Below are 27,373 nucleotides of genomic sequence, written 5' to 3' on the forward strand. Positions count from 1 at the left end.
CGACTGACTAGCGATGCTGTGCTTGATGCATCCCAGAATACAGTTGGCCTTCCTGGCTGCCAGGGCACACTGCTGGCTCATATTCAACTTGCTGTCAACCAAAACCCCCAGATACCTCTCTACAGGGCTGCTCTTCAGTGTCTCATCACCCAGTCTGTACGTATAGCCAGGGTTGCCCTGTCCCAGGTGCAGGACCCAGCCTTTGTGGTTCATGTGGTTGGTGATCACCCAGCTCTCAAAGCCATCTTTGACTTCCTACCTACTAGGGTAGAAATGTCATTGAGAGCAGGTATAGAACTTTATAGGCATTTTGGAGTCATTTTTCTGATCAGATTTCCAGCAATCTTCTCTCTAAAATACTTGCAAGCAAGTTGGAGTGATGGAAATGGAATATCAATATCAAGAAGGATGTTAAATACCTCCAACACAGTAATTCTAACGCTTATTTTCAAAGATATGTTAGCTCTTTGTACACTTATCAGCACACTGCTCCACAAAGTTAGTGATTCTGGTGTAGTTAGTTATATCTGATTGCAAAGTGTAATTTGGATTGGATTTGCAACCAATAAACTCTGTGTGAGTGTTCCAGCTCCCATAATGATCATTCACAGAATCTCTATTATCAATGGGAACATGTTAGTTGGTTACTTCATTTTGCAAACAAACAAATAAAAACAAACAAATGTGTTTTTAAAATCTGCAGTATTTGTATGATACACACACAACTAAAACTACAATATCATTGAGATGAGCTGGAACCCTGTAGAAGGCATTCACACAAAATTGTGGAGTGACTTTCTGAAACAAACAGGTAGATAAATTACTTACCTGAAAAGGAAAAATGTAAGCCACACCAAATATATCATTTTACTTAAATCAAAAAATAAATGCACACAGAGAGACAGATTTTAAAAGTGTATTCTATACAAGATTATTAAATATAAGGATATGTAATATGAAAATAAGATAGGAATTATTGATTTTCTACATATTTAGACACTTTGCCAGTAATTTTGTAACCATGTATCCTATGTGTATGTACTGTGAAAGGATAATGAGATTTACCTTGTTACAGTTTCATTAACTGCAGCATTTTTTTTTCAGTGATGGAAAAAGTGGGCCTTATGTCTTTCATTATTATTAGAATCATATTGATTATATTATGGTGTTAAAGACAATATAACTAGCAGTGTGGTTAATGTTTTAGTAAAGGAAGAACTATATTTTCATAAAGAATGGTTTGACTGCCCATTAACACATTTGAAATGCTGGTAGATTTTTAGTTTGCACTCATGTTTATACCTGAATCTGGTTTTTATCTGGGAGGTGATGAGAAACAAGTTTCTGGCTCCTTCTCAACCTCAGCTCCCTGCCCAATCCTTACCAGGCATCTCAAATTCATATTACAGAAAGGGCTTTTCATGAGCCCAGAGCAAATGGATGCTGCTAGTGTTTGTTCTTCCCACTGCTGGTTGTCTCCTGCACCCAGTATATCCTAAAAAGACTGGTGTCACACTTTGAGTTGGAGGGAATTGCTTGAGAGTTTTCTGCTTTTTGTAGATAGCATAACATTTACCACACCCATCAATCTTTATCCCATGTATATTACTATAAAAACATTATTTTTGTTAGTAATTGATGTTACACTAAATAGGAATGAGTGAGGCTAGACTTCATTGCTGTTGGCAATGACTGTCGCTTTAGTTTTTTGTTTGTTTGTTTTCATTACACCTCTTAAATGTTTCAAGGCCAATCTTCTCTGATTTCCACTTCAATTATAGCATTTCTGACATTCATATGATACAATATAGACTGCAGATAGCTTTTAATTTACAATTTTCTGTCAGCTGCATCTTAGTTTTGTTTACCACCTGAGATACTCTTTTTTTTTTTTTTTTATTCTCATTATTTCCTGGGTTACTTCCCAACTGGGGACTTGATCTTGAAACATATACATAACTGTCTTTAATTTGTTAAAAGTGATTGTCTGTAGATTTGGTGCCATTGCAGAATAATGTTCTGCAAATGCAGACAGCAAGGGACAGGGGATCTGACTTGACAGGAAGCTTTTGAAGTTGTTGTATATATAAAAAGTGTCTGCAATAAAATAATAAATCAGACAATAACAATAATGGATTATGGTGTATTTAATCTATTTTGATGATAAATTAAATGATAACCAAAATGAATATTCTTTTGACATGTTAGCATATATTCTGAAAATTTGAAATGATGGATAATTTCTCTTCTGATGCTTTTTATAAAGCTTCTACACTCTTTGCATCTCTTTCTACAATCTTTATCATCCCTCTCTCCATAAATACTCAAAAATATCATCTCAAGATAACCTTTTGTTTGACCTTTCAGCAGATAAATGTCCTCTAAAGAAATCAAACTTATATTTTCCAATTTTCCTCTTCCAAATAATCAAGAGCCAGCGATATACAAAGAGATACTGTTCCAGTTTTGTTCTTGAACTCAAAACACCAAATTACCATTTGACCCATTTTAATAATTTAAAACAATTTTTCTTTTCATCTCAAAAATGTCAATTAAACACTATCAATTATAATGATGCCAAATGACATATCCTAGTTCCTTTGATGACAATTATTGTTTTATAAATGCATACCCATTTTTATGCATTTATTAATAATATCTTTTAAAAAATGAATAAGCATAGAAACAAGTCTACTACTTTCAAATACCCAGGATGAAGTTACATTCTGGTATCAATATATTGTCACTGAGAAAATCTGCAAAAAAACCTGTATTGGGCCTCTAAGGCTGGACCATACAGCTCTGGTCCTGTTTTATTCCTTATTTTAATGGCTGGAAAATATGTAATGTTACTTAAATTAGTACCTTTAGATCAGTGAAAGTGGTAAAAGTCTGGGGAGGCTCTTAGTCTTTTAAAGACCTAGCTAGAAGAAGGGGAAAAATAATTGAAAGTAGCCAAACTGATTTAGAAATGGTCTCAACTTAGGGTGACGAAGCTGGTGAGGGGCCTGGAGAACAAGTCCTACGAGGAGCGGCTGAGGGAGCTGGGCTTGTTCAGCATGGAGAAAAGGAGACTCACGGGCGACCTTATTGCTCTCTACAGGTACCTCAAAGGAGGCTGTAGCGAAGTGGGGGTTGGTCTGTTCTCCCATGTGCCTGGCAACAGGACAAGGGGGAATGGGCTTAATGGGAAAGTTGTGCCAGGGGAGTTTTAGGTTGGATGTTAGGAAGAACTTCTTTACTGAAAGGGTTGTTAGACATTGGAACAGGCTGCCCAGGGAAGTGGTGGAGTCACCATCCCTGGAAGTCTTTAAAAGACATTTAGATGTAGAGCTTAGTGATATGGTTTAGTGGGGACTGTCAGTGTTAGGTCAGAGGTTGGACTTGATGATCTTGAGGTCTCTTCCAACCTAGAAATTCTGTGATTCTGTGAAAATAAGAAAGCCATGTAATTGCTTAAAAGCTGACTTTCTGGAGAAGACAAAAGGCTATACTAAAGAGATATACTAAATCTTTCTTCCCATCTTCTCTATTCCTATTGACTTCAAAGCTATTCTTCATAAGCAACACCTCTGAACTGAAATTCTGTAACTTCAGTATTTTCCTTAGGATTAACTTTTTACATGTAATTGGAAAACCATATAAATGGCTATTCATTATATTTCTAGCTGTATAGAAATGAAACAAGTTTCTTCCAAAGCCCATTGAAAGTTCTTGAAGTCTTCTCTTGACTTTGCTCTGGATCTGGCCAAACATGAAGAAAACAAGTTAAATATCTAAGCTGCTTGGCTACAGTAGATGGTTAAATAAAACAAATATATAAAAAGTATAGATGTACTTTCTGTTGAATGTAGTTCAGTACTTTCCTGCCAAACAAAAATTATAACTGAACATAACTTCCCAGTGGAAAGATTGCAGAAATGAGACTTAGAACAAAAGGTATGGGGGGTGGGGGGGGAAACAAGCAATCAGATGACTGATTTTTATTTGCTATTGACCTAATTCTTAAAACGTTTTGATTTCCAGAAAATCCATAGAGTGGGAAACTTTCTGATAAACATCATATGATTGTAGTGACACCTCAAATAAAAGAGAAAGAGAAAGCGAAAGCGAAAGAGAAAGAAAAAGAAAAAGGAACTTCTGTTTCACACATGAAACTATGAGAAGAGAGTAAAGACTGGATATAAGTAGGACTTTTTGAAAGATCCCAACCTAAATGTCTGTCATCACAGAGATCATGGTGATCATGTCAGAAGAATCTTCTGCTAACAAGATTTGTGTCTTGGCTTAACAGACGGGATTAGCAACAGTGAGGGATAAGGAAACAACCAAATGCTCTTCCAATATTAATTACTTCCTTTGGTCAATCAAGGAGCAAAAGCGAACTTTCTGCTTTACAGCAACCACATCACTTCATCTGTCCAATGTGGGATTGCCAAAGAAAATGTAGTATTCTTTGAGAGTATCACTGAACTAAATTAATATTAACGAAATGGCACACTCCGAGAGAGTTCAGATGGAGGGTATGGAGAGAGTCACATATATGAATACAATGATCAAAAAAAAAAAAAAAAAAAAAAGAAAAGTGTTCTGCACTTTGGCTGAACTATAATTTGCAACAAATTGTATGATGACTCCAACCAAGGCTGTCCCCTTGGCATGACTAATAATGCTCTAAAACTCACAGTGTTTTCATTTCTCTCTTTCAGCTTATCTGTGCCTTGAAAGTCAGGATGTCAAATCAGGAAAACGCTATTCACAGTGAGACCATACATCAGACCAGTACATCACTTCTTCTTTCCTACTTTTAGATTGTAAAAACTTCTGATAAACAACTTAAATTGATTTTTCAGTTAATGCAGATGCTAGCAGATACTATTCTCAGCAAGAACTCTTTGTCCTAGACTCAGACTGAAATCAGGCCCAAATGCTTTTTCAAATTGACTACTGATAAACCTTCATTGAACTAGTGAAAACTTCAGAAATGCTGGTCCTAACACTTTTGATCCTTAAACTCCCTCAAATGTAGAATGATAAAAGGTTTAGTATTTGAAAAACATTTTAGAATCCTGTCAAGAAAGAAAGTATGGATGGTATCCAGGACCTTTTTTTTTTAAAAAAAAGTGCAGTTACAGCCCTATAACTACTGTGACTTCTAAGATAAGGGTGATTCAGACAGCCCTCCCAAGCTATAATACTTCCTGTGCAATCAAGGAACAGCATAGTCAGACTTGGAAAGACATTTAAGAGACTACACTCCAATGATTTTAATGGGGCATAGACTCCTAAATACTTCTGTGGGTAGGACCTATAGTGCAGAGTCTGCCTAACCTTAGATATTACTAACTCTTCCCATTGACTTTATAGGAAACCCTGGGGAGTAGGATGTCTGAAAGCTTACTGCTATTTTAAAAATAAAGCAGGTATGTAAAAGTGGATGCTCTTGCTTTTGCTTCGGTGATTCTGATAAGAGAAAAAGAAAGTCTTGCTCCAGCTTTCATTATGATTTTATGAAAATTATTTTAAGTAAGGATTCTTACCTTCTGAAGCTCAAGTATTCTAACTGAAATACTTGTTAAAGCTAGTTTATCATAGAATCATATAATGGTTTGGGTTGGAAGGGACCATAAAGATCATCTAGTTCCAACCCCCCTGCCGTGGGCAGAGATGCCACCTACTAGATCAGGTTGCCCAGGCTGTTATCCAACCTGGTCTTGAACACCTCCAGAGATCCACACTGATCCACCCACAACCTCTCTGGGCAGTTTAGCAAGTTTCTAAGCTTCCACATTGAAAGCAGGCCCATGTGTGTTCCAGTATCTGGAACCCACCTTTAATTACTTTATTGTGTTCTTCTTTTTCCATCTACCTATGCATGGATTCATTACAGAAACAATAAATTATCTTTCATTGTGAAAAACAAAAACAGATAAACAAAACCAACCAACCAAACAAACAAACAAAAACACAACATAGTGGAGAATCACTTATTTAGATAAGAATTCTACATCACCTGCAGGCTGGTTGTCTGTTTAGTTGTTCTGAAATGTTACTTAAAAGTCTCTAAAAAGGACTGCCTATACAACAAGAAAAATCTAAAGAGGGTGCCATGATGGATGATAAGGAACGAAGGCTTAGGGTAAATTAACTTGTACAGGATTTCACATTCATTTCTATTGAACCTTGCTTTTTGTATTGCATTTTATAGGAATTTTTCATGAAGGTACATCCTTGAAAATTATCTCATCATTGTGCCTGAATGAGTTCTCAAATTACAAATATATATATATATTTGTGTAAATGTATTTACACAAATATTTATATGTTTACATATATACTAGAAAGCATTCTTTTAAGGCTAAAGCTCTGACATCAGGTTTAGACAGTAAAGGAACCTACAGAAAACAGAAACCTCAGTCCTGAATCCTGAGATGCTACTGTCCTCTGTGAAAAAGCTCAGCTATTTACAACATGAGGAAAGGCACAAAAATATACCAAGCAGCTTTCCCATAAACAAAATGAACAACACATCTGGCTTTGGTATTTATGCCCTTTCCAGCAAATGGCTGCACTATGTTAGAATTTTCAAAATGTCTATCACTTTACATATATAGATTTAATTTAAAACAAGGCTTATGGTATAAATGCATTGTAGCTTCAAAGACAGGCTTTTTCAAAATTATGGTATGAGAGCTTCCCGTGGTTTCCATGGAAATGACCTTTCACTATTTCCATGGTAATGGATCTAGTTTTATATATTTCTCTTTTATGAGACTTTATTATACCAACAAAGCTAACATCCAGAATACAGTCCTTAACTTACAGATGCAAACTCACTGAGAGAAATAATCTGACTCCCAAGCCCCATGGGTGCACTAAGCTTTTGTATGTCTTTTTAATACTGTGTGAGTAACAGAGTTTTGATAAAGAGCACCTACTGCATATTATCAATAGAGAAATGCTGGTTTATTTTGCTCATTGCTATGTTCCTAAAGGAGTTTCTAGATTCATCTGTTGCAGTCTTTTCCACTGCTCCCAAAGGCAGAACAGCTAGAAAACAGAATGGATTGAGAGCTCAGCATCTTCCATAAATTCCAGGCTGTTGATCACATCTTGCTGTGAAATAAATATTTTGCTAGTGCATTTATTGAAAATCTATAGGTCTTTGCAATTACATATACATGGGCTCGCTGATCTCTCTTTCAGAATTTATGCTTGTTTTCTCTCTTCCTTTTTATACTGTGTTATCATTACTATTATTGCTGCTGTCACTGAAAGCTAAAATCCTCTTCTTCACCCTGAAGACAAAAAGAACGGAAGCAAAGTATTCAAAGCTGTAATACTGAGAGCAACAGAGTGACTGAGGTAGCTCTGTCCTCAGCATCCTTGACACCTAAAGAAACCCAGGTAGGCTTAAAGTGTTAAGTGCCTCAAGGTGAAATGGGCACGATGCTGGGACAGGACTGCACTGCTACTGAGGTTCACAGATAAAAATCCATACCCTTCAGAGTTACATTCAAATAAGATAAAATTTGGAAGAAAATTCCAGAAAAAAAAATATCAATAAACCTTGAAGCAGATATCTTTCATCCTCAGTCACATTAAATCCTCATTAGGGGTTAATGATGAAGCAAATCCCATCCATTCAGAAAAAGTAAACAAAAGAAATCTGTGAGGAAACCTTACAGAACTGCACATTCCTTACAGAAGAGAAAAATCAGTAAGATTCTCATCAAACTGATTGAGCATTTTAATCCAACTATAATTGGTGAATTGATGATGATGCACAAGAAAAAAAAAATAATAAAAAAAAAATATATATATATACCCAGCCTGACATTCAGATTTGAGTTTTCTAGACAACCAATTAGAAAAATAACAATTTATATAAAAAGCTAAGCCCAAGTTGGACACAGGTGGCTGCATGACAATGATTGCAGACAACAAAAGTAAAAAAAAGCAATTTTTCTGCACAAAAATTAAATTTAATGTTAATTTACTTAAAAGAAGAAAAAAACAAAACAAAACAAAACAAAAAAACAGCTAAAATATGGGTCAAAACATTTGTTGTCTTGCTTTTAGAAATGTCCTAAGAATTAAATCCTTCACCTCCTTCAATGGAGATAATGGCCAACATATAAATCACTTGTCATAAGTGGTCAGCTGGTATAAAAACACCACTTTACATTACTGTTAAAGAATAACTTAAATGATAGGATTATTAGCATTATTTATGCTTTTTCTTAAGGTATTCCAGTCACAATGACTATCAAGGCTTCAGCTTGCCAGCCCTGGAAACATCCAGCTCCATTTGATTTTATTCCTTATGTATTTCTAAATGAAGTGCGTGACAAGTAACGCTTTTTTTTTTTTTTCTGTAGATTTAATTTGCAGCTTTTTTTCAGCTAAATACTAAGGCTGGAAATACTTAGATAGATTACTCAAATAAATAGGAGGCTTGAAAAAAATGACTTCATCCAGCTTTAGACCTTTACAAGGGTACATGTCTACACATCCTTAATTCATTTTCCCTTTATAATCAACATTTAGGATTAAATTTGTAGGAATGACTTGGGACATCTCCTTCAGGATGGAATGAGATAAAATTGTTTATTTCTCTCCACTAACTTTAAAGGGTGTCTAGCTGACTAGATCATTCAGTCAGATGAATTTGATCCAAGATAACAGCAGAAGCTGGCAGCTGATTATTCTAGATGAAAGCATTTATTTCTCAGAATCTATTTCTCTTATATAGCAATTTCTGTCAATGTTTTTTTAGAAATATTTCTATTTTCTGTTATAAATATTTAAATTAGGAATATTTCTATTTTCTATTTAGAAATAGAAAAATATTTAAAAGGTTGTTTTATTTTTTTTTCTTGATGAAGTTCATATTTTTTCAATGATTTTTCAAATTTTTCAAATGATTTTTTCAAATGATTATTATTTTAAATCTTATTTTTTGGCTTACAATGCTTAACATAGGTCTCTTTAAAGAAGGTTTGAAGCCTTTACTTAAGTTAAATATTTGCTTTTGTCTGCCAGCTATTTTGGATATGAGTGAATTATTTTTTCTCTTAAATAATCTTGATTTCCCACTTATTTCTACAGTAGCTTGACATTCTTGTCACACTTAGAAAGACAGACTACCTCGTTTCTTGTCATGGTCTATAGCAAAGACATTTATGATGGTACTTTTATAGTGATTTGGATCAGAACAGTAATATACTATTGCCATATTTAAAAGTATAAATTGAAATTATGTCAACATTTGTCATCAATAGCATATGACACACTATTATTATTAATAATATTAATTAGAATTAATTAATAAATGATACTAATAAACACAAATGCAAATATTATTTTTGCATGCCTGGAAAGACCAGGCCAACATAAGAAAAAAGAAGAAGGCCATAAAAAGGCCATGTGGAAATAAAATATAAATATACAAAGCAACACACAGACTTGACCCTGTTGAAGTTTTCTTGTACCCCAGTGGTATGCAGGTCTGTCACCACAGAGCTGTAAGCCTCATTTCAGAGATCTCTATAAAGCATATAAATTGCAAAAATAATTATTTTACAACCATAGTTTAAAAATACACATGGAAATAAATACCAAATACTGGTTATAAAAAGGAAGTCTCCTAACTTTGTCATTGAACCATACAGAACTCCAGCTCCTTCTACCACTATCTCCCATAAAGGTTAGAGTAGTGACATTCTTGTTTGCAAAGAAAAAATATTCTAGGATATAGTAGTGACATTCTTGTTTACAAAGAGAAAACATCCTAGGGTAGGCTTCTGTGATCACACTCTCTTTTACTAAGGAATGTATCATTTTTTGGCATAAAATATGACATCTCTAATCTCTGTGTTTCAAGTTTTTAACATTAAAATAATGAATTAAAAGCTAAAGTAGGGATGACGTGATGCTTCTGGAACTGGATTCACTGGTGTAATCTTTCTCCACTACATTTTCTGGTCCATCTAAACAGCTTTGTAAGTTGTTAAAGTATGCCCCGTGTCTCCCAACTCTACAAACTGTTTTAGCCATTTGGGTTCAGAAAGGATTATGTTCTTCAGTGTTTTTAATTAACATATTTCTGGCCATAGTCAAAACACTACAGAGCAATTTTCATTTAACATTTCTCATGTATCTGAATTTTAATCCACCCACTCCTTCTGATAAGACACTGAGTAGCAACCTGAAAATCATGCTGCAAAGCAGTTTCAGAAGGAACTTGGGAAAAAAAAATGTATTGTTAAAATCTGTTAAACATTGGTAACCAATTTAAACTTCTAATGATGTAACAGACCCAGAACTAAGACTCACATTGATTAGCTAAGGTTTGCAAAACTCTCAAATATAACTTACTGTATAGTTATATTTACAAAAGGAACAAGCTGTAAAAAGAGGAAAGAACAACTTTGCCACATACTAGTGGCAAGGAATGCAATAGCTGTGAAACTTTATGATAGGATATGACATGCATTTCTCCATACATTTACATTTTAAAGTTTTAATGAAAGCATATTGTCAGGGAATGCCAAGACCACTACGTATTTTCCCTTTGCAGTGCTGTGACAAGATTCTGCTTCATGTTGCAAGGAAGAAAACATTTTGTATTAAATGCAAAGTGAATATGCAAGAATGAAATTGAACAAATTCCTTCAGTGTATCTGTTCCCTATTGGAAATCTAGTGGAAGCCAAGCCTTCTTCAAAGACAAAAAATGTTTGCCTTCATTTCTTGTGAAGCAGGCTCTTATCAGATTTTTCAGACACAGGTGACTAGAAAGTTTCCTCTTTCTTCAAGAAAGTTGCAAAGTAAAGACCCTCAAGCACTTCCTGAAACTTTATCAACGAAATAATTTTTGTTGATAAAAACAAACAAAAAAAAACAACAAACAACAAAATAAAAAAGTAAAACTGAAGTAAATCCATGCATATAGAAATGAATCTGAATGTTAAATGTTTTATCTAACTTCATGCATTGATTGTATCACTTGATATACAAAAACCTGCAACAACTACAAAAATGTAACATTCTCAAGATCAAAATAAAATTTAATTTAGAGCTCTTTCTGTAGGGTATTTTTATTGAGTTTATCTATGTTCAAAAACTAAATCAAATTGTTCCCTTGGGTTCATAGTAAACTATGCTTTTCTTTTTCCTTTTAATGATGGCTATCAGTGAAGAGATTTTAATTCATCTTATGTCACCTCTTGCTCCAGTTCTCTCTCTCTCTCGTCAGAATCTGGCTCTTAAGCTAGACAAGGTTAATGCTGGTGTATTCAGTACAATTAAATAGCATAGAAACAGCACTCATCAGTCTCACATGTTGCTCAAAAAAAAAAAAAAAAACAACAAACACACAACAAACAACAACAACAAAAAACAATTGCAGTACTTTAAAACTTTATAAAATAAAACTCAGGATGGGACTTCTGCTTCTGGACAATAGGAAACATTTTTCTGCCACTAAGAGCAAGTTATTTAAAAATGATTGTAAGGGTCCTCAAGCTTGGTTAAATTCAAGCTCTGCATAAGGCAATCAACATATTCAGCACTGAATTACACACTCCCTGGCATGACAGTTTGTACTTACAGGTGAACTGTACTATCTTGAAATTAACAGGGCCACACTGAAACTCACAGATTTATCTGCCAGCTAATGTGAACCCATATTACACAATCAGGGTCTAAATTAGGCCAATCAATTAACTTTGGTGGTAGTGTTCCAATGGAAAGATTCATAACTCTTAATAAAGAAGGTGAAGATGTGAATCTTAGGAAAAAGAAACAAAGTCATACATCAAGAGACAATTACGGGTCTTAAATACCAAAAAGCCTGAACCTAGGCAATAGACAATGCACTGGCTTTTGTTCCTAGTGACAATGAGCATTTTATTTATTCTGTTGCACAATAATGCTGGTGTATTATTTCTATTCTCTTGCTGTATTTGCCAGAAAAATACACGATTCTGCCTCCTTTTGGTCATCAGTGTTCCCTCCCAAGACTACTTCAACAACCATTCTGTTTCAGGGATTGAAAGTGAAAATGGTTCTCTAGTTTAGAGTATCAGTGCTTCAATGTAATTAAGTGTTGAGTTAGCCACTTAGCATGTCTTTAATGAGATAAATGTTATAAAAGACTGTTAAAAAAAAAAAATAAACAACAGCTGAGTATGGTGAAACTATCTATCTCTAAAGCGATCAGAGGGCATTTTAAGAGCCTGAATCTCAGATTCTTTTTTGATGCCAATTCAATACTGTTCCTCAATCTTTTTTTGAAAGAGTCACTTGAAAAGAAAGATCTGATTTTCTGCAGGAATAGCACCATTAAAGTTAAGGAATTTCTTAAGTAAAGTATATAGCTGAGTATTATCTGACATTAAGATAATTAGCTCTAATTTTGCTTTGGACCTTAGCTGAAGCTTTGTGGTTGGAAATAATTTCTGAAAAGGTTTTTATGTATTTACAAGTTAAATAAGTGGGTTTTGAAAGATATATAGATTTCTACCTCATTCTTAAATCAGTTTTACCTGACATCAGAATTACATTTTTAATATATAAAAATTGAGCTAAATGTAGTTAAGAAGCTATATTTGGATTTCTGAATGGGAACTATCAAGCTATACATGTCTTCAAATATGTAGACCTACGGAGCTAATGAAGCTTTCTGAAAAATTAAAATCTCATGATTATACAGGTATGTGATATAGCTTTGTAAAATGACCTAAAACTGCACCACTAGGAATTTTTATAGTGACATCAATTGGACAATATTAAACGTTTTTAAAAATTTTATTCAAACATATAAATGCTATTTCTCTCTTGTTATAGCAAACAGATAAATAGTACTATTTTTATAGGGACGGCCTACTTCATCCTCAAATTTAAAAATATATCATTCTCTTGCCTAATGTTTTCAGTCTCTGTGAAACTGCAGAGACTGAAATATAGCTGCAATAGAAAGTTGTATTTCTGAGCAAATAATTGTTCATCTTTTCTTTCCTTCTTTCCTTCTTTCTCTCTCTCTTTCTCGTGTTTTTTTTTTTTTTTTTTTTTTGTTTGTTTGTTTTTGTTTGTTTTTGTTTGTTTGGGTTTTTTGTTTGTTTGTTTGGTTGGTTGTTTTTGTTTTGTTTTTGTTTTGTTTTGTATTTTCCAGATGGGGATAGAACAGAAATGAAAAATAATGTTTTTCCAAACTCTACAGAGCCTAATCACCTCTTTGCTCAGGCAAATTCCCTGTTGGGGACACCAACATTTTTAGAACAATAACTACTGAATCAGCTAATAACAAAATAGCAGAAGGGGAGGGGAGGGGAGGGGAGAGAAAGGAAGGGGAAAGGAAGGGGAAAGAAAGTGGAAAGAAAGGGGAAAGAAAGGAAAAAAAAAAAGACATAAAGAATAAAAATGAAAGCTTGCAATGTATTTGACTACATATTGTACCATGTCATCTTTCTTCAATACTGTCATATTTACTTCCCCGGCTGCCACCCCCCCGCCTCCCCCTGGTCCCTCTCCCTGCAGCTTTAAACTAGATTTTTAGGTATTTTGAAATTAACATGTTTTTCTCCATGTTTATTCAACTATTTCACCCAACTCATTCTGTATTGTCTTCTGGATGAAGCTGTTACAAAAAACAGAGTATTCATTTTATCTCACCCTTAAAGTCTAATACAGAGAGTTGCTTGAATATGGTCTGAATTCAAGAAGAAATTACAGAAGTGCCAGTAGTTTCTGTGTTCAATAGAGCAGCAATACCTAATTAAATCAAGACAGCTCTTAAGTAAATATTCTGTATTTTGTAACATAGCACACATGATTTAAACTATGATGATGTTAAACACAGATTTACACATATTCAACGAATGCAAAACTCAGTAAAGGTACCAGTTTAAAAGATTTCAACAAGAAAATTCAACACAAAGTCTCAACATTGTACAAAACAACTTCTGAAACTTTATTGTGAATTTTAAAGTACATTTAGAAAGGATCTTATCCTTAATATCATTAATTAAAAATAAATTTGAAAGAAATCCACATACTAGTAGTTTAAGCAAAGATCAGTACAGACTTTTTTTGAAGTCACAATATATACATTTATGAGTGCAATAAGTTTCCAATTACATTAGGTATATATTTTTTAAATAAAGAGTTTTGATTTGACATGTGTGAGAGGCATACTGTTTACAATGGAAATGTTTTACAAAATATAGCAAAGCAAAAATGGAGTTTAACACATTTTGAATGTACAACTACTTTATATCCTTTTCATGTAGTTCTTTACTCAAAGTGTACAAAGGTCCATTTTTTAAAGGACACCTGTTTATTTCCACTGTCCAACACTGATTAGAAATGATATTTTTAAAGATTCATTACTATACATACCAGTGAATTCATATTTAACTCAATGGCCACTACAACGAAGAAAATATTACAGAATCATTGACAGCATCTTCTTCTCTCCTAAACTATGCATAGATAAATACATAGCAATCGTGCCTATTACTACAGTAAGTGAAACACTTCACCTGATTTTTGCAGCTATTTTTTGCATAAATATAATGCATTATATATATATTAGTTTATTCAACAATCAGTTGATTGCTTATTTAACACTCAGTAACATATAGAAGTACATACACTGCTTCCCTTAAATATTTTCCACTCTGTAGTGGCTTATAAGATTCAAAATATCAACACTGTAAATTCATAATTCTCAATGTGGGGGAAAAGTATCCCTCAGATGAAGTGATACTACTTGTACAATTAAACCATATTATGAATCCATAGCGTCCACCTCCAAAATACATAACAGGAGTAATATAGTATATTGTGGCTACTAACTACTGCATAATCATTATATAGAAAATAGTCACATCAAGTGTTTTACATTTATGATTACTCATTACATTATATCACACACACAGGGAAAATTTACCCAACAGATGGACCTCCACTGTCTTCCATGTTTTAGAGAAAAATCATCACACAGTGACAAAGTTATGTCTTGAGAAGTATGCAAAATGTGTTCCCTTTTTCAGTACCTAAAAGTGAGGACCATCCTACTAATAATTTTACAGTTGATATAAAATTAGATCTTAAAAGAGAAAGTTTTCTGCACCACAACTAAACAAACCATGCACTGGGGGTGTGGGACTGTCACTCAAACTGAGGAAAAAGCATATCAGAAAATTACCCAATAATGAATTAGAAGTTTCACTGTCCTTTCAAACACAGCATGGTAGGGTTATATGAGTTGCATTTAACCACTCTGTAATGTGCTATCTGAACAGCTCAAAAGCATTGCTTAGATAAAGACAGCTTTCCATTCCTTATTGCTGAAATAAAAGCAATATGCTGAAATTCAGAATAACCGATTATGGATTTTTAAACACCACCAAGGAATTTTGGGACATGAAGATCTCTAGAAGACAGCTTGCTATTTTTTAAAGTACATGGGAAGAATCAAATGCGTATGTACTTTTCCTGGACTTCACCAAATGAAGCTTCTTGAAACAAAGAGCCTCACTGTCTTTTCAATATAACTATCCCTTCTATCGAAAAAAGTTTACCCTCTCTGTGCAAAACTACTATTCAATACCAGTGATCACTTAGAGGGCAGACACTCCAATTCAGATGTAATCTACTTTTGGCTGGGCTCCTAATCCTGGAATGTCTCTTTGCTTTTTCATGCTGAACACAGTAAGACTAGGTTTTCAGCAACCTCTGTTAACAACAGGAAGAAATGCTAATTATTTTTTCCGGATTCACATGGTATTTTTCACTTTTTCTGTCCACTAGACCACCAGAGATTTCATGGTGAAAAGACATCAAAATATGAACCCTGACTGCACCTAATATGCACAAGAAGAACGCAGCAAGCCAATCAATTTGAGTCCTGCTATACATACTATGTGCCTACCACATGCAACAGCACACATTTTGCATAGGATGAGGCCTATGGATTGCCTTGGGAACCCAAAGGCAGGGAAACATGAAGCCTGTGGCATTACTTCTGGAGACAAGACAGATTTAGAGAAAACACTAATGGCATACTGACAGGTTGTACTTTTAGAACTTATAAGACTTACTAAAAAAAATAGATAACTAGAATCTTTACCAGTCATAAGATTTTAAAACTGACTTTACCAGTCAGATTAATACAAAAACTCAGTGTTTTTGTATTAGAATGTTATTTTGGGTTAAAAATAAATCTATCTGCTTAGATTCTGTGGCATATTTTTTCCCTATTTCCGTTTAAAGACACAACATAGCCCACCCCTTCCTAACTGATATTTTTGAAGAATATAACCAAAGCCTTCCATGACTCTTGACGGCTGTTCCACTAGTAACAAGTCTAAATGACAACAAAACTTCTTCAGTCAATGCTACTGAAGAAGTGCCTCCTTAAACAATTCACGATACATGAGGGATTACCTCAGACAGCAACTAAAAAATGTTTGTGATTTTTCTTTTTTAAATTTCTCTCACTAGCATTAATCTATATGGACAAAACTTTAACCCTCTCACAACTTGCTATTTTTCATAATCATTAAGTGTTTATACTAAACTGGAAAAAAAAAATAAATCTTACTTGAAGGGCTAAATTCAACTATCATGAACATAGCATAATCTAAAACTGTTCCACTTAAGTCCACAAAAAATATTCCAAATTTTACCTTTTTATTCTAGAGATAATAAACAATGTTAAATAGATAAGTTCCTTTCAAAAGAAAAGTTATTCTAAAAATAAAGCTGAATAGCTTTTTTCTTCCTTCTCCTTGTACATATTTGATGTAAATCCACTGCCATCAGTGGTGGCATTCTTAGTTTAAGCCAGTGTGAAAAGAAACCAAGGATCTGTTTACAAACTTCTGACATTTCATAGTGATAAAATTTATCACTACGAAATTTATTAAAAATACATCAATACCCCATAATAACTTGGGGCTAAGAGGCTAAGATTGTTATTGTTGTTATGAAATACATATTTATCAAAGGATAGAGAGGTTTTTATTTAACATCAGGTCAGAATATGAAGATTCCAAACCAATTTTTTACATATATATAGAGAGAGAATTTTCTAAAGCTGGAAACACTCTTCCTAAACAGTAACTGTATTCCTTAATTATCCTTGAAAAGAAGGGTTTGACTAACCCTACATTTTAATCTTTTAGGATTTAGTTTAGCAGGATAAAGGTTATAGCAGAGTAAAAAATGATTTAATACAGTGCCTACAATCTACTGATGCTTAATATAGTTGATCATGCAAATACTTAAAATGATAGTATTAAGTGATTTATGCAGTTGATGACATAAATGTTTATGACAGCCTTAACCACATAGCTGGATTCTGCCTGATTTTCACACACTTTCTTTGAAGACATGCATGTGTAAAGATCAGTAGCAATTGCCAATTTGCCTGATCTACCACATCACCATACAAAAACTGCTACAGATTTTCCCCCTCAGGTGCAATTTTGTCATATTCCATTAATCCTTTCAATCCTACCCTAGTGCTGTGGACTTGTTATTTAGTAATCCCTGATTGTTGTGGTGAAGGAACATTGGAAAGTCTCTGCAGTCCGCAAGGCAGGAAATTACAATGGTAGTCTATTAAATTTGGCTCTTACAGTGCCCACTTGGATCAAGCCTGCTTGTCACAATCACAACCAGTAGCCATAATATCAGGATAAATTATCACCAAAATGTCAATTTAAAACTAACTTTCTGTCTTACAAAGTGTTGCCTCTTCAGCACCCTGACAAAGGCAAAAGCCCAGCTGTATTTTTAAGGAGGGGGAAAAAATCTTAAATGAACAATCATGTAGCGTAGCTTCATTCAGTTATGCATGTCAGGTTTACAGTTTTCAACTCCCAACTGGGAACTCTCCCACATGATTGCAACCTATTGTGCAACCACACAACTTGGCTTTCTTCCACTTGAATCTGTTAAAGAGAGATTACTGGGAGCATTGCTTTCCAGGGCTGCTCTAGTTAAATACAAGATACTCTGTAAACACCACCGTTTCTCTTTTTAATTCAACATTTTTACACTGCAAAGTGATTTGTTTGTTTGGATATTCACTCTCACATGCATGCACATGCACACACACACACGCATATACATGAAGGCACGGGGTTTCTATCCCAAAGCAAGCATGTGTACCCCTATCTTTCTTTCCATAGTTTTTTTTTTCCATACTTTTTATTCATTCATTTATTTATTTATTTATTTTAGGAAAACAAGCAAAGAAACCAACCAAAAATCAACCTTTCATGAACTTAACTAATTTAAACCTGTAAAAGTTGGCATAATTCTTCTGACATGAAAAAGTAACACATACAAGCTCTTATCCAGGATTTGGGATTGATTATTTAGTGAACTCTTTACAGAAAAACTTGTTTGCATATTAATTGTACTAAGATTTGTGTTCAGTGATATATCCAAACACAATCTTTAACTAAGAAAAAAAAGTCTAAATATTGAAATATTTTAATTCTGAAATAAAACGAGAAGGGAAATAAATATGCAAATCAATCACAAAAATAATGAAACAACCAAAGCTTCAGAATCTTCCACAAAGTAGAGGAAATTTTAAAATAAACTTCTTCTTAGATATATCAGATTGTTAGAGTTGTAACATTTTATTTCTAAGACCTGACTTGTCTTTTGGAATTATTTTACTTCCACTGCTGCATTGCCATTTGAAACTCCAGCAAGATCTTATCCTTTTTTTCTAGAATAGAAAAAAGATCTTATCCTTTTTTTCTAAAATAGCAGTCATCAATGTGATAGCACGATCTACCTACCCTGTACACACCACTCAAGTTTCTTAGCATACTGTTGCACGAATCACTGCATGGGTGCAGTGCATACTATCACCAGATCACCGAGCTAGTTTTATTCATTTGCTTTGATGTACACAGAGCATAGCATGTGGAAAATTCAGTGCAGAAGAATCATGTTAGATGGGGCTGCTCAAGCCTAACCAAAACTTAACACATTCTTTACTGAAAGGAAAACAGGAATTGTTTTCTATGAGTAGTTGTAAAAATACTTGAGATTTCACTGTTGAATTTAAACCCTTATAATACAAAATTTAATGAAAAAAATGGTCCATGAGTAACACCAGCCAAGTGTCCCTGTATGCTTTCTAACACTTTAAAACAGAAGGATACACTTATAGTAAAACACTTTTGCAAAATTTAATTTCTAATATGAAAATAAAAGGGTCATATGCAAATAGTTTAAAAGATCTTAACGCATGTTGAACAACAGTACACAGTCAATATCTGAAAGAGAAATTTGACTGGAAAAGAAGGTTTAGGTGTCTATTTCTGACCTCAGGAATAGACACCTAAAAAGTAAAAAAAGTAAAAAGAGCCCTCTAAAAGTAATAGTAGCAGTAGTGGGTGCCAAGCACTTCAAAACAAGACACACCACTCTGCACTGCTGTTTGCATTAGCCCAAACTCATGGACTTTGCTTAAGATGTTCAGTACAGGACTTTTCATCAGCATAGACACTGCCTAACCATTACATGAACAAACACACATACCATGTTTTTTACAAGGATTCTATCTTCTAACACAAAGCAATAGTGCTACCTACCTGATGTGGAAACCACAGTATATGACAGCTCTGCCTCAGTCAGTACCATTGTTTCCAGTCTGTGTTTCCCAGGCTGAAAGTTCGAAAATACCTGCAAAGCTCCTACAAGAGCAAAGTTTCACACGATTCTAATCCTGAAGACTTTATCAAGAAACAAATACTAAAATGCAAATAAACCCAAATGGAATAAGAAATACACATGGATATACCTCATGATTTCTTATGGCTAGAAACTCTTTCACTTTGTACGCTAGCCAATGCCGTAATGGCATCCCTAGCTGTTTTAATTCTCATTCAGTCTGTGAACAGCAGGGATAGGGATATAGTCAGAGTACTGGCCACTAAGGAGCCTGGCAGTTACAAACTGTTCATCCCTTCTGTCTTCTGTGATGGCTTTGTCTAAAGGTATTCCTACAGCATATATTCACCTTGGATGCATATGCACAGTAGGTCTGTGTGGGATAAGTCTCCTGTTGATTTGGACTGCAATTGTACTACCTTTCCAAACAAATATCTCCCATCTATTTTTATCTTCTAAAATAAATCTTCAAATGTCATAGAATTAGATCATCATCTGTTTATTTAAACAAGGAGAACGTCCAGTACAATCTGAGGACTTGGTTCACTTCTTAACTTGAAAATGTAAAGCAATGTTGAATAAGTCAAAAGAGAAGTAGCATTTTCTGAAAGTGTTGAAGATGACTTTGAGTTTTCTATGACTCTTTAACTATTAACTATATACCAGTGCATGCTTTATAGGCAAATGAATAATGTACCTTTGGCCAGCATTTTCTTTAAGGTTTAGAACCTCAATGTATTTCAATAAGTGTATATAATCCTGTACATACATGCATCTGTACGTATCTGTAACACAAATCTGCATGCACAAGCATTATGATAATGCAACATGCTGAGCAACATCATACGCTCTTTTGCTGCCTAATATAAGTAAAATTACAAAAATAAAATTAATAGAACTGAAGTAAATGATTAAAAAATGTGAAGTACAGTGGCTACTACATGATAAAAGAAACACAATTTTGAGATGATGACATAGTGTGAAACTTGATCAAAGTAGTCAGTTCATGGAGTCATGGAGTTTCTCTTTGAACAGAATAGAACCTACCTGTTATGCTTTCAGACAGTGTTTTGTCTTGCCCTTTTTTTTTTTTTTTTTTTTTTTCCCCTCCTTTTCAGATCAACTATTGTCATTACTAAAATTTCCACTGAAAATATTTTAACCTCCAGATCAGCTTTCCAGCTTTCAGGTAAAGCAGCAGCCAACACCCACAGGATTTAGTTCTGTGATCCCCCTGAGCTTAACATGAGAAAACAAGGTAGCAAGTTTTTCAAAAGGACTTAATATCAATTTTAAAATTCCCACAGATTTTAATGGGAACTTTTGCTTTCTCTAAACTGTTTTGATAAAAAAAAAAATCCCCGTATGAACTTATAATTTAGTTATCTTGTGTGGAGTAGTCAGTGAAACTACTTGTATATCATATTTTATTCATAGTCGATTTTCCAAAAACAAGCCCAATCAGGTAATGCTATCATTGTTACCTTATCAAGTAAGAGAATCATATTGAAAAAAAAAACAAAAACAAAAACAAAAAAGCTAAATCAGGGAGTAGTTTAATTTTCACCTTTGTCAAGAGGAAGATCTTCATTTCCAGCTGTTTTCATTTTTAATTGATCTTTTTTTTTTTTTTTTTTTTTTTTTTAATGCAGTGAATGAAAGCCAGCCAATTTTCTTCAGAGAAGTGCTCCTATTCTCTTAACTCAGTAAGAACTACATAGTTCTTATTGGTCTATTGCACCATGGGGATTGGATAAAATATGAAAGCAAGTATTTCTTTATTCTAGCCTGGAAAATTAACTGTTAAGCTCAGTGGGGGCAGAAATGAAGGTGGCATTTAGATATAACTAATTTAGTATCAAACCAAATCAGAGAGCCTTCTCAGAGAAGAAAGAGACCAAAGGGAACACAAAATTGTACCTGAATTATTTCTGAGTCAATTCCTATAAAAGCTGAAGAACTTTCTTTTATGCTCAAATGGATTACACATTTCCTTTTATAATACACACACTGTTCACAGTTTTTAAGATAATGTAATGAACAACAAATGTTATAAAAGAAAGATTTTATTTTTTTTCAGTTCATTAAAGTGCAAGGGTCATTTGAAGATAAGACCTGGACTGCTTTTTAAAAAGTAGATTGTGGGTTAGTTCTTCATATAATTTGTAATAATAAAGCTCTGTTAAGTTTATCCTTCAATTAATGAAACCATGATTACAATTTGCTTAATTACTTTATGTTAATAAAATAACAAACACAACTTGTAAATTTTGTTCTTTGCTTTATTTTGCCTGCTTTTAATTGCTTAGATTTTCTTTAATTGTAAGGAGTGCATGTTTGAGGGGATAAATTCTCACTTGTGCTGTCAGATCCAGCTAATCATTCCCTACTTATCCACATTTCTAAAGATTGAGAATTTTACTTGAAAAGAGGCTTAGAAGCAATTGTCTTGTGTTCATTAATCCATAAACATTTGATTTCAAATCAGATTGCCAACAGACATAACCTCTTTGCATTGCTACAACAGAGACTTGATTTGATTAATCAAACAGCTCTGATTCACTGAATTGTCTCCAGAATAGTTGTCCCTGACAATACTATGTAAATAACTGCTGATGTTTGCTGGCATTCTCATCTTTCTAAAAGTTCAATTTTCCTTCATGAAAACATCAAATTTTATATTTAGTTCAATAATAATTTGACAAAAAGGGCCACTGTATATAATGTATATAATGTATATAATATTTAGTCCACATTCCATTCCTGGCTTTGAAAACAGGCGTCACTTTTAAGATGTTATTTCACTATACCTCAGTTTATCCTTTACTGAAACAGTATCCTTTACTGAAAGAGTAATAATATCTATTATAAAATACCTTAAAATTATATTATTTGTATAAACAACTGTTTTGTTTTGTTTTTTCATTTTCAGAAATTACAGAGCATTAGATCCCATATAAGTAATTGCCTGCTTTGTTCAAAGTAACTCTCATTTATACTGAATAAAATGGAGGACTTTTTAGTGTTAGGTCAGAGGCTGGACTCAATGATCTTGAGGTCTCTTCCAACCTAGACAATTCTGTGATTCTGTGAAAATGGACTGTTTTACGAAATAGCAAGGCTTTGTGAGATTACAGAGGAAAATACAACAATTAAATCAACATAGCTGATATTAAGTTTTGCTAAAGCTGCACAATCCAGAAACATGCAACAGTATGTCTCCATCATATTCAATGCATAACAAGTAAGGGTTAATCCGTGTATTTGCACATTCTCCTGTGAAATACAGCAAAGGTGTGTCTGCAGTATACTAGACTAGATTAGAGAGGGAAAAGGTAAGAATGTTCATGTTTTCTTTGGTTAGACAACAGGAAGAAAAGCAAAAGTACTGTAAACATTAGGAAAAGCTAAGTCTGCAGACTCAGAAAAAAAAAAAAAAAAAAAAAAAAAAAAAAAAAAGACACAAAACCACAAAACTTTCATTAACAGATTTCTAAAAAGAGACAGTTCCCAGAACCAAGAAAAAAAACTTCACGGAGTTCAAAAATCAACAAGAATCATGGACAGAAGGCTTCAGGGGAAGCAATAAAAGCTGTGAAGGAGGAAAATATCTATTTTTTCCGTGCTCTCTTAACTACTGCAATTCCCAGCAGAGTGTTGGTGCAAGTACTGATGCAACCAACTGTGATTCTTCTTGCTGGCTCACTCTGAGGAACGTTGTGTAAGTAACCCATTGATAAAGACCCCTATGAACCTACCAAGACTTTAACTTTTCAAGAAAACATATGCACAATTAAAATGTTCAATTCTTCAGTATTGTGTCAAATACCTACATGAACTGAGAACAGGAAAGAAATCTTGGCCAGCCTAAAATGACTTGGCCAAAGTGCAGACTGATTAGATTACATTATTTCTCACTTTCCATTTGACACAATCTGTTTCTTCTTATGATTCAGAGAACAACTGAAGGATGGAGCTTCCGGTATGATCTTAGTCTAAGTCCACAATATTGATTTGGTAACATTCTTAACAAATACTTCTGTATATTAAGATGAGCATCTTCAATACTCCTGAGAAATAAATTAGATTACAATTATTTAGTGTACATGTAGCCTCACATCTTTCACCTTCATGAAAATAAGATATTCTATATCACTCCCAGGATTACTGACAATGTATTTACATTTTAAAATTTATATGTATTAACATCAAGACAAGCATGTTCATATTTACATCAGTTACTTGTTTATGATTTGTGCTAGATTTTATTTTTTGAACGTTTATGTCTTTACCACATTTGGAACCGTACTATGTATTCAGTGACAATTGATTAAAGAGTTACAGAACATTTGGCGATTTCTTTTCATACTGTTGGCAGAGACTGAAGCCTCAACACAAATGGAAAAAATATCCATGTTTGTTTTAAAAATAAAAGGTCCAACTCTTTTGGTTATTACTCTAGTGTAAAATAAGAGTAATTTCCCTAGAGAAAGGGAAGGTGAGAGGAAAAAATTATGCCAGAATTTTAGGGGAGACATGAAAGGCCCTCAGCAGACTTCTAGTTGTGGCCACCCTTTCTGCATTAGCTGTCTTGGTTCAAAACTGGGATGTGATCAAAAGTGAAACTTCTTTTAGACTTCCAGCTATTCTCAAATGGGCTTTTGCCCAGCATGCAGATTAGCATAATTCGTTTTTTGTGTTGAAAGAAAGGTCTGCAACTCAAAACAGCAGGAGTGCTGCAAGTCAGAGCTGAGCTGCTTCAAAGACATGAATAAGGAAGTTTGAATGTTGCATTTATTTATCTATGTTTTTATTAACAGTAAAGCTGTGTCCCATCATATCCTTGTATTCAGTCCAAGTATCTATCACCTGACTTTGTAAATGATGTTATATTGGTTGGAGATGATTATCACAGCCTAAGCTTAAAATAATAAGTTTCAATTCAATTGAAATGCAAAGACAAAATACTGCATTCCTTTCCCAGCTGAGCTTTCATTTAACATGCCAGATTAAGAAGCTTGCACTACTTTACTGGATCAGAGTCAACACAGTTTGTCCAAGAAACTCAGAGATAAGGGGAAAACAGGTCTTAAGCAGACAAAATTCTCAATAAAACAAACAGGCATTTTGCCCAAGTATGTTCTACAGAATTTGTCATGACATTTGTGCCTCTGCTAAGTCTGCAACAGTGGACTGCTGCTCTCATATTTTGAGATAGCTACCCCCACTCCCTCACCCAGTTCACAGGAGTAAAACTAAACTTTTCTCTTTCTGCTTTTTTTTTTCTTTTTCTTTCTCTCTCTTTTTTTTTTTTTTTTTTTTTTTTTTTTTTTTTTAACTTTCCTCAAGCTTTAATGAACTAGAAATCTGCTAAAGAAAATTTACACAGCAATTTAAAGCAGTATAATCTGAAGCTCCAATGGTTTTGGATTTAGTATAATTCATCTCACCATTGTGTTAAACTACCTCAAAATAAACTACCTCAAAAGATCCATGGACTTATGTGATTCTTTTTTAGCCCATGGCTAGAAGATAAACACTTATTTTATAACTATATAAGTTTCTGCTAGGGCACAGACAATCTTAATATCTCTACACTTAAAAGTACTTTATTTCTTAAAATGGCCTGATTTGTATATACTATTGTTTTCATCAATGTACTCCTAAAAAAAAAATTCTATAAATTTCATGCTTTTCTGCTGTTCTTAAGACGTTTATGTGTCAGAAACATTAAAAACTGGAACTCAGCGAACTTAGTTTGGAAATTGCACTCCAAAAATTTGTATCTTTAGGTACTACCTAAAAAATGATGTCTCTATGCATAAGAAGCTCTAAAGTGGGACATGACAGAAAGTATCCATGTAATAGCAGAAAATATTATAACATGTTTAAAAACTCCCACTGCAGGTCATCCTGTAAATAAACTAAACAAAGAAATCATAACTATATTAAGTACAAAATTATAATAGAGCTATGCTTTCAAAAGCATCAGATAATCTTAATGGTTAAATTCATAATTGTGGAGAAGGACTGAGCCCCAGTTTCCCTAATTCCTTCTATTTAAAGTAAATTAATACTTCATATTAAAAAACAATTATTCAAGACACAAGGGAAGGATGGGTGCTGCGGGAAAGAAAAAAAAAGTCTTAAAGATCTTTCAGTTTTCTGCAGACTATTGCTTGTGGGAGGAAGAAAGAGGGATTAGCACGCAGACACGAGGAAACAGATTCAGTTCTTGATTACAAGCGAAAACATCAGTGGAATAGCTGTAATTTCAAAAACATAACATTAATAGATGTGAAATCATGATTGGGCTCAGTTAGCCTTTACAGAAAGATTATTACATGCAAGCTCTAACCTCAACAACAACAAACAAAAACCCTTGACTTTGGAGTAAATGGTATTAATATCTTTTTGGCCCTTTTCCATGACTATATACACTAATGGCATTAGTGTAAATGTGACTCAGACTTGGGATCCCTGGTCACTGTAGCAGCCAAGAGCCTAAGTATATGAAATCTCCTTGGCTCTCGTAAAACACTAGTGCCAAATTCTGGGAAATGAAAACACTGATTCATCTCAGAACAATCTATATATAACAGCAACACTAGGCACACATAAAATTATGCACTATCTTGCCTCAAGGTTAGCAACATATTCCTAGCAGAAGGAAAAAATGTTATTTTCATTCCCTGCAATCATATGATAAATAGCTGCAGGGCAGATTCGGCAAGATCTCGAAGGTTGTGATTTTACAATATAATGAATGTATGTCTAGCTTTTTGCCACCTGAAAAAGCAGCAAAACAAAGCAGGACTTGTCAGTATTTTGCTTATGGCAGAAATCAGACAATGTCCAGAACCCTTTATGAGACACTGCTAGCTTCTTAACTAGTTTGATTATAACATTGACTCCAATACTTCAACAACTTGGCTTTCCAGTATATGGTATAATTGGAAGCAGCAGTCAGCTGCTACTGAGTTACTACTGACTGTGAACCAGATATGATGTCTTGCAGGTACCTTTTTTTTTTTTTTTTTTTTTTTTATATATATTAAAAAAAGAAGATACTGAAAAGGAGAGGATCCTTAGATGGGCAGAGTATATGTAGAGGACATTAGGCAAGCAAACTACTTTGAAAGTTCAGAAGTAGAAAGACCAGAAAGAGTCACTGAGTTTAAATAAAAAGGTAAGAGAGGAGGCAATGGTAAAGGAATATTTTAAGAGATATAAGGGAGAACTTTTGAAACGTCAAATAAGAGGCACAAGGTGTAAAACAACTGTTTATCCAGATTGCTAACCAGGTTAGACAGTAAATCTTAAAGGCATTTTTAATGGAATGGTAACCCTTCAACTGACATTAATTCAAGCTTATGGGCAATTTCAGAAGACACAAACAAATGTGGGAGACATATACTGAGAAGTGAATTCTTAGGAGCAAGTAGACTCAAACTACATCACGAAAAAATTGAAGACGACTACTCATGCTCAGGACTGCTTACCTAGCTTGCTAAGGAAGTGCCATTTGTTCCCATTATACTCATTTATTGTCAAGATTGAGTAGACTGTGGATGAAATGTTTTATTCTGATCATGCTTCCTATAAAATACTGTTTTACTGAAGTAAAAATTGAATAAAGACACATCTATACCATCACCATCACA

The 27,373-nt window shown here is 33.9% G+C and overlaps 1 protein-coding gene across 11 annotated transcripts in view; it reads right to left on the reverse strand.

Moving 5' to 3' along the window:
- The window catches only part of PCDH9 (protocadherin 9), a 748,214-nt gene that overhangs the window by 702,141 nt on the left and 18,700 nt on the right, over positions 1-27,373 (reverse strand). Inside the window, exon 3 of one of the 11 annotated variants that reach the window (XM_084510738.1) lies at positions 18,065-19,732. The exons of the other annotated variants lie outside the window; for them this stretch is intronic. Within the exon in view, the coding sequence (XP_084366864.1) occupies positions 19,670-19,732 (63 nt within the window). The 3' untranslated portion in view covers positions 18,065-19,669. Of the gene's footprint in view, positions 1-18,064; positions 19,733-27,373 lie in introns of those variants that run through there. 11 annotated transcript variants of the gene reach the window in all.

The sequence above is a fragment of the Aythya ferina genome, assembly GCF_964211825.1.
Source record: "Aythya ferina genome assembly, chromosome: 1".
Classification (NCBI taxonomy): domain Eukaryota; kingdom Metazoa; phylum Chordata; class Aves; order Anseriformes; family Anatidae; genus Aythya; species Aythya ferina.